Genomic DNA, 9,149 nt, shown 5'->3' with positions numbered 1-9,149 from the left:
TTCTCTTGGTTATCCAGTATGAGATATTCACACAGCTCTATTTTACTTGACGCTCCGCTTTTAAACACTGAAAATTTACCACAGTCTCGATTTGAATGTGCCTGCTCTTGTTTTGCTCTCTCTAAACCAATTAGCCCCTACACCCTGTTCTTTAATGACCGTTCACCATTAAAACATGGATTGGAGATCTTTGCACAGCACATTTTACGGCTCAAAACAGTTCAGGTGAGGCTGGAGGTGAAAGTAATGAAAGGTATAGGACAGAAAGCCTCACGGGTCCCCTGAGGATTAAGTGAAAAGGTTGCTACACCCAAAGGACCCTTTCTGATTGAAACTAGTTTTGATTTTTAATCACAGTAAATAGCTAAATAGCTTCAAGTTCAGTCAGTAACAACAAGAACACAGAAACCAAAACAACATGGTCTCCATGGTAACACCTGGGTAGTGCTGTCACTATCGCCTGATGATTTTTGAACAGGATTCTCCAAACACAGTGTTTGCAGTGTTTACCTGGATATTTCATTTCTAAACACCATCCTGAACCTACAAGCATCTGTCGCTATTTGCTGTGACTCGACGAACGCTTTGGAAAAATATCGACAGCTAAACAAGTGTAACAGCGACTCTTCAGTGTTTCCTGAGCCCAAATGGACCCAACATTTGTGACCCAACATCTGAGAAAATCTGGTAAGCTTTTCTCGTGTGAGCAAGCAAAAGCTTTTTTTGAATTTTTTGCTCAAAATGTGTCTAAAGCTTTCATAATCTTAAGGAAGCAGAGTACACTTTGGAGTTTAACTTTAATTTTTAATACTTAAACATTTGTAAGCACTTTTAACAAAACTCTGTGAACATTTGTGTTTTTAGAACATCTGTAGGACTCAGTTTTTGCTTCTTCTTGTGTCACCTTAAACTTCTAATGCCACACATCACACTGTGTGATTGATTTTTCTAACTATGGACTACGTGCATGTTTTTATCATTCAGGCATCTTGGCCAGTGCAGACTAGCGCTGCTGATATGAAACAGCAGCAGGAAGCTAACAAGATTGCTGGAAGTGAAACGGTGCAAGAATTAAAAGATGCACTCCATTTTGCCACTCAGGAATTGAAGACTGCAAAGGAGGAAAATGCATCTTTGAAGGAGAAGATTGCCGTCCTTGAAGATGCTCACAAAATGGAAGTGAGTAGCCTCCAAGAAGAGCTCAAACTCAAGGATGAGGCGCTTCAAAGATGTGTGAAGAAAAGAAGAGCTCAAACCAAAGCCTGGGTAGAACTCCTCCATGAATCGACCATAAAAGACATGGAGATAAACACCAGGGAACAACACTGGAGCAGCAAGTGGCAATCAACCGAGAAGAGCCTGAAAGAGGAGAAGAAAAAAGTGGAGGAGCTCCAAATTAAGAACAAGCATCTGTTGGAGAACTTACAGGAAAATCTGGACGAATGGAAGAACGTCCTTCAGGTAAGCTGTCTCTGCTATCATTTCACTTTACCATAATGTCATGTTTGGTCCTAACAACTTCTGTCAGACTGAGTCACAGTTCAGTAAAATACATTTTACTCTCTCTACATAGGAGCTTGCACTTGATGCTGACAACCAGGAAGAAACCCTGGAAACAAATTCCCAAGAGGAAAAACTGGAAAACCACGAGGGAGAAGAGGAGGGAACGGACAAACCAAGAAAGGACAAGAAAAAGCAGGAAGAAAAGGAGGAAAAGCAGGAGACAAAAGAGGACATCGAAGAAAACCTTGAGAGAAAAAGTGACGAGAAGATGGAAGATAAAACAGCAACTGAAGATCTGAACCCAAACCTCTGCCTGGTTCCCATCCCTCTCACTCCCTCCGACTCTTGCCCTTTACCTCCTGTCCCTACACCCCAACTCAACCCCTCTACCTCCTCCCTACCTTACCCCCCCTCTCGTGCTCTTTCCTACTCTTCACCCAGCTCTTATTCTTTACGCAACACCCTCAGTCTCCACACCTTCCCCCAATCCTCCCAACCTTACTCGATCTCTCGTGCTCCCTCCTACTATTTACCCTTGTTTTCCAAACCTGTGCAGCCCATAAACTCTAATGAAATGTTTGATCTGCTTTTTTGTTCATTTTAAAATAAACATGTGAAATTTCATTAAACTTACAGTCTTTTTTTGGATCATTGTTTTTTTTGTTTGTTTTTTTTTTTACCTATAACACAATATTACACTTTTGTCCAGAAGAGATTTATTTAAAAAAGTATAAGTCTCATTTAAGTGATCAAGAGTCTCCTGTCAAAAAGGTTTAACAGTTTATAAAGGTTAAGTTGACAGTGACAGACTTTATTTTAAAGAGCCCCAAGATAAGAAACATGTTGCAGTTAATGACCACACTTAAAATGGACATTGGCAACAAACTAGTGTGTAACTGGTGAGATCCAGCAAGAAAAAAAGTATTTTCTTTATTAAGACTGTTTATACAATGCATCAACTGTAATGCTATTCTTTAAAATGTATTTTTTTAAGGTTTCTACCAAGTTTTGCTTCAAATTCAAGAAAATATTTGACTGGTAATGCAGCACCAGAAGAAACAACCAGGTTTTTCATTAGTTACAAAATGTAGTTCTCTTGTTACCATACAAAGAAGACACTGCGCCTACCATGACTGTCTTCTACATACTTCCTGCTCATCTTCTGTCTGTACCCTCAGGCAACACAAGCACACAAATGTTTTTCCTTGTTTTATTTAACTGAAAACCCCCGTAGACTCCCTGGAGATGCCACATCAGTCACCTACAGTGGCCCTTAGGGGACAGCAGAAGTCAAAGCTCAAATAAAACAATAAAATGGAAAAAGGGATGAAATGCAACAGATTGTTGCTACAAATGTCAAAGCACTTTACTACTTTTACCTAACATAATAAATACATAAAATATCCTTTTTGCCATTTTTCCCAAGACTAACAATTTTATACTACATTATCTTTGTTGTTCTTAGTTTTTCACTTCTACTATGCTGCACTGGACAAACATTTATATAAGAGGTAAGATTTCTCCTTCCTGATTTCCTTATTGATCAAAGGTTAATGATTAAGCTAGAAGAGAAAACAGGAAAAAAGAAATATCTACAAAAATCTTAGGATAAGTCAACCAGTAATACTCCAAAATCGTTAAGCTTTTCGTTCTTTATGGAGTTAATTTCATGGTTGTCAGACACAGCTGCTCCTACTGAGTGACAGGACCTGTTGGTGCACGCCTGCTTCTGATTGGTCTGACTAGTGCCTGATGTTAAAACATATTATCTATTAGTTTGACTAGATCGAGAACTTCCAAATGTAGTCTCAGTGCATGGCAAGTGTTGCTTGTTTTGCAAAGTAAGACATTAAATCAGAAGAAACGTGGAGGTAATTTGATGGGTTTTTCTCTCCTACCCTCTCCCCTTGTTCTGAGCTGTGGATATTTTTAAACAGAGATGTCATTGGTGGGAAAACACTGACAACTAAAATGATCAGCACCTACAGTCACACAAAAATGATTTACTTTAAAATATCCATTCAGAAAAATATACTTAAAGCGAAATAAAGGTTTGAACTGAAAGAAAGAACAAACCTCTTACAGTCATTCTAACCTCCAAAAACGATACAGACTCAGGTAATAATCAGAGATAACAAGATGATTGCAGTGGCCTCCTACTGCCTCCCTTCCTTCCTGTCTATAATGACCTTTCTTTTACTGAGGCTGCAACAAAGCTTGAAGCTTTTATGTAAGCCTGTCAAAAGGCTTTTGCCCTCATTTTTGTCATTCTCTACATGTCTGCATGCTTTCAGCAGCATATGAATCAGCTGATGTGAGAACAATTATATTTCGAAATTGCAGCTGTTCTAATTTCAACAATATTTCCTTGCCATGCTACGTAATTAATTTCATTTATAATGTTATCCCTGAACATTTGACTACATTTTGTGCAACACATGTGCAAACATGCATTGTAACTTCATTTCACTAGCTGGGCCCACGTCCTCATTTTAGGTTTGACAGCGTTTTAGTAGGTAAAAGTGAATGCTTTGACATGAATTGAGCTGCGGTTTGGGGAAGGCCTCGAAGGGGACTGGCGATGGCTCCCGGGCCTGGCAGATCCCCATGTACTAAATAGAAGTGAAGAAGTTAAAGAATTGAGAACAAGGAGGGAGGGAGGGTGGGGCACGTAAACAAGAATGATCAGCTTGCAGAACTGAGGGAACTTATATTGATGACAGCCTGAAGGAGCGTGTTTGGAGGCGTGGTCCTGCTCCTGAAATTCCGATACATAATCTCCAATATAAAAAAAGAAGTGCACATTGAGATGAACCATTAAATATGGCGTAAATAACCAGGAAGATGTCCATCCATCCATCAACCCATCGATCCACTACAGCTTACTGATACAGGTCACTGAGGCAGCAAAGAAGAGAGGCAAAACTTCCCTCTCCCAAGCTCTTCTGGGATGATACAGATGTGTTCCCAAGGGGTCCGAGAGACAAGATTGTTTGATATAGGCAGCTTACCCTGGTATGTTCTCCTAAAGTAAATGGGTCCTGGGTGATTCAAAAAAGCCCATGAAAATAACATCTAGCCACCAAGGAACCCTGCTTAGAGCAGAAATACAGGCTTGGGGGAAGAGGTCATTGGGAGGCATCAGGGGGCTGCATGAGTCACACTAATGGACTAGTTTTTGAAAACTCTGAATCCTGTCTAACCTGTTACAGACTGTCTTCATTAGCATTACTTATTTTCTAAACATATCACTCTCTAATAGACCTAAACTTGTAGAACAAGTTTACTTAAGGGAAGCGCTGGCATACATGAAAAGGAATGGAATTCTGAGAGAATTGTGGATACATTCGGTAACAAATTGTTTTCTTTTCCTTGGACCAGTGTTGATACTGCATCGCGGAAATAGCCTGTTTGCCAGACTTCTGCCTGGTAGCAAAAAAAAGCCTTTTTTTTTTGTGTAACATATGGAGCCATTTTTCACAAAGAATCATAATCTCCCAAGAGATTCATTTAAGTAGAGTAAGAATAAACCAACCAAGAATAAACCAACACAGAGAGACTGAGGAGGAGCTTCTTCCCGCAGGCGATACGGTCTCTCAATCACACCACCACACAGTACTGACCCACACATATAGTTCTTACACACACACTGGACATTCTGGACATTGTTTTCACTTCATCACTTAAATCACTTTAAGCATATTTGCACTGCACAAGACATAATGTGGATTGCACAACACTGGTCACTACATTCTTCATTTCCAGTTAATACTTGTACAGCTGCTGTTATTGTGTGTGTATATATATATTTATTTATTTATATTTCTTCATACATTCTTATATAGTTCTATACTGTATATTGTGTATTTTGTTGTACAGTTATTTTATTTTCAACTTTAATTTATATATTTTATCTTATTCTTTCCCAGTTAAATTTACCCTTCATTCTAATTTGTGTTGTACAGTTATTTCATTTTTAACCTTAATTTTTTTTTTTTATATTTTATTCCTTCCTAGTTAAATTTACCCTTTTTAATTTTTCATATTTATTTCCTATCTTATTCATAGCCTTTTCCTTTTTTTTCTTTAGGTCACGAGCAGTTGTCTAAGCATTTCACTGCATATCGTACTGTGTATGACTGTGTATGTGACAAATAAAATTTGAATTTGAATTTGAATTTAAAAGCCTGACAAACAGGTCTTCTTCTTTTAGATGCAGGGGTTGCCTCAGCGAATCATCTACCTCCCTCTCACCCTATCCCTAACATCCTCTTCTGTCATACCAACCATCTGCATATCCTCCTTCACAACATCCATAAATCTTCTCTGTGGCCAATCACTTTCCCCCCTGCTCAGCAGCTCAATATTCAATATCCTTTGCACAACATCTCCACTTTTCTTCTTCTGCACATGTCTAAACCCTGCACCTCTAACTTGAAGTTGAACTTCTTCAAGCCATTTCAACCTGAGCTCTCACTCTGATTCACTCATTTCTAATCTTGTCCATTGTGGTCACTCCCTGTAAAAACCCTTTTTGCAGCTCTGCCACCTCCAGCTTGGCCTTCTGTCTCCTTGTCAGTGCGACTGTCACCATACCTTACATCACAGAAGGTCTCACTACCTTATTTCATCTCCACCCACTCCACCCCACCTGGACTTTCTTCTTCAATTCTCTTGTGCCATGTGTCCATTGCTTTGGATGGTTGATCTCAGGTATTTAAACTCATGTGGATGTGGATTGCACAACACTGGATATTATATTTCTTCATTTCCAGTTAATACTTGTACAGCTGCTGTTATTGTGTATATATATATTTATATTTCTTCATACATTCTTATATAGTTCTATACTGTATATTGTGTATTTTGTTGTACAGTTATTTTATTTTCAACTTTAATTTATATATTTATCTTATTCTTTCCCAGTTAAATTTGCCCTTCATTCTAATTTGTGTTGTACAGTTATTTCATTTTTAACCTTAATTTTTATATTTTATTCTATTTTATCCCTTCCTAGTTAAATTTACCCTTTTTAATTTTCATATTTATTTCCTATCTTATAGCCTTTTCTTTTTTCTTTAGGTCACGAGCAGTTGTCTAAGCATTTCACTGCATATCGTACTGTGTATGACTGTGTATGTGACAAATAAAATTTGAATTTGAATTTGAATTTGAATTCATGTACTCTCTACTTTTTGAATCTACACATTTCCCCTTGCCTCCCTCTCATTCACACACATCTATTATGTCGTGCTTCTACTGGCCTTTTTTGCCTTTTCTCTCCAAAGCATACCTCCACATTTCTAGGCTTTCTTCTACCTTCTACCTCAGCTCTACTCTCACTGCAGATTACGACATCATCTGCAAACATAATAATCCACGAAGACTCCTGCTTGACCTCATCTGTCAACCCAGTCATTACCACTGCAAGCAAGAAAGGGCTCAGAGCAGATCCCTGATGTTGTCCCACGCCTACCTTGAACCCATCTGTTACTCCTAACTCACCTCTGTCATGGTGTCCTCATTCATGTCCTGCACCACCACCGTTCTTCTCCTTCCATGTCTTTCTGCAGATCCACAAAAACACAGTCAAACTCCTTCTGACCTTTGCTATACTTTTCCACCAATTGCTTTTCCAGCATGATACCATTTTGCACCTCTTCTTGACTCAGCTTCAGCAAGTTTTTCCAAAGCTTCATAGTATGTCTCATTAACTTTATCCCTCTGTAGTTTCTACAGCTCTGCAAATTGCCTTTGTTCTTTAAAAGCATGTATCTCATGTAAAAAGTTCATTATTGTTCAAATAATTTCCAAAACAGGCGTAACACAAGTAATTCAAAATGCAATATGGAAGTGCAATAATTACAATTTCTGTTAATATTTCTTGAAATAGTAAAAAGTACTTGTTACACATGAAAAGCGTAACAAGTACTTTAGTAAAAAGTAGCCATGATCTACAATCAAGACTCCAAAGCCTGACTCCTCTCTCGCCTCCACATACTTGCTCAATCACAGTGTGACATGAATGTTGGACTGTTGGTTTCGGAAACTCACAGCAAACACCACAACAATGGAGCGATGGAAAGGTGTGGAGGAAGGGGCTTGCGACACTATCCAACCATCTGTGATACAGTGTGGAAAGACCACAAACCCTCAGACTTTAGTGTTGTTTTGTCTCTGATCGTCTTTGCAGCTTTTGGGAGGTTTGCAATTTGAAGACATTTTTAAATTAACCATCAGCCCTTTGCTGTGAAGTGTCGGTTGTCTAATTTTGGACTGAGAGGAAAACATAGTAATATTTAGAGAAAACAGGAACACATCATAGAGACCCCCAGACCACAAAACACACATAAAAATACCACCTTCACAACTTTTATTGTAAAACCTGATGCGCTGATGGGAAATCAAATACAGAACTGAAAGTGGGCTTGCAGTGTGTGCATGTGTGTGAGGAAGTTTGCAGTGGGCTGGGTGAGTAAACACTAACGGATGGGGAGGTGGAAGATGTGTGATTGCTAACGGTTCTTTCACACTTAAAGTAGCAACAGCGGTTTCTTCATTCATGTCAATGAGATCATTGTGGGGCATCACCAGATACTGCAGAGAAGAAAGGGATTATCCAGACCTTTTACTGCAATACAAGCTCATTTACTGCAGACAGCAGCTAGTCACACCACAACCCTGTAAATTCAGTTTACAGTAACATGTCGTACATTGAACAACATTAAAGACTTCCTTCTTAGACAGTGTATTGCCAAAACTAGAAATATTCTGTCTCAATAATGCTGAAAAACTAGTCCATGCATTTATTTATTATCTGGTGTCTTAAAAGATCACAGAGAAGCCTTCCGATGACGCTCAGTGCTGGAGAATTCTTTAAAGCATGGTCTTTAAATAAACATCCCACCAAATTCCTGGACATCCCGGATGTTAGTTTTTTTCTAGAGGTGTTTGTGAGCCCACGCTATGATTTCCATGACAGAATCAATTCAATTCAATTTTAATTCAGTTTTTATTTATATAGCTTACTACTGTAAGGTAAAGATCCTGCAATCATGCAGGGAAAATCCTAACAATCAAAACAATCAAACAGCCCTCTTTGAGCAAACACTTGGCAACAGTGGGAAGGAAAAAACCCCTTTTAGGAATAAACCTTCAGCAGAATCAGGCTCAGGGAGGGACAGCCATCTGCAAGGACAAAAGATGCACTGTAGAAAAGAGCAACAGATTAATAATAACTAATGATTAAATGCAGAGTGTTGAGTAAGCACATAGTGAGTGAAAAAGGTGCATTATGGCCTCCAGCAGCCTAAGATAAGATAAGATAAGATAAAACCTAGACCTAACCTAGCCTAGCCTAGCGTAACTAGGCTCCAGGCTGGAGAAACTGATCAGGAAGGCTAGCTCTGTGGTCGGCATGAAGCTGGACACTCTGGTGACAGTGGCAGAGAAAAGGACATTAAAGAAACTGCTGGACATTATGAACAATGCTGGGCATCCTCTGCACATGGCCATAAACAACCAGAAGAGTCTGTTCAGTGACAGGTTGCTTCTCCCCAAGACAAGAACTAACAGACTTAAAAACTCCTTTGTCCCACACGTCATCAAACTGTTTAACTCCTCTCTGGAGGGGAGAGGGAGGGGAA

At 39.1% G+C, this 9,149-nt stretch overlaps 1 protein-coding gene across 1 annotated transcript; it reads left to right on the top strand.

The window, feature by feature from the left end:
- The first annotated feature begins 235 nt into the window (after positions 1-235).
- Positions 236-4,144, top strand: LOC146670248 (uncharacterized). The gene is made up of 2 exons (XM_085407990.1): positions 236-1,461; positions 1,574-4,144. The coding sequence occupies exons 1-2, from the start codon at positions 955-957 to the stop codon at positions 2,105-2,107; spliced, it is 1,041 nt and encodes a 346-aa protein (XP_085264116.1). The 5' UTR covers positions 236-954; the 3' UTR covers positions 2,108-4,144.
- Positions 4,145-9,149: the final 5,005 nt, after the last annotated feature.

Source organism: Rhamphochromis longiceps, linkage group LG5 (assembly GCF_057381845.1).
Source record: "Rhamphochromis longiceps isolate RC_006_pf linkage group LG5, R_longiceps_female_GT1.1, whole genome shotgun sequence".
Classification (NCBI taxonomy): Eukaryota; Metazoa; Chordata; class Actinopteri; order Cichliformes; family Cichlidae; genus Rhamphochromis; species Rhamphochromis longiceps.
This window is presented reverse-complemented; position numbering and strand designations above follow the sequence as displayed.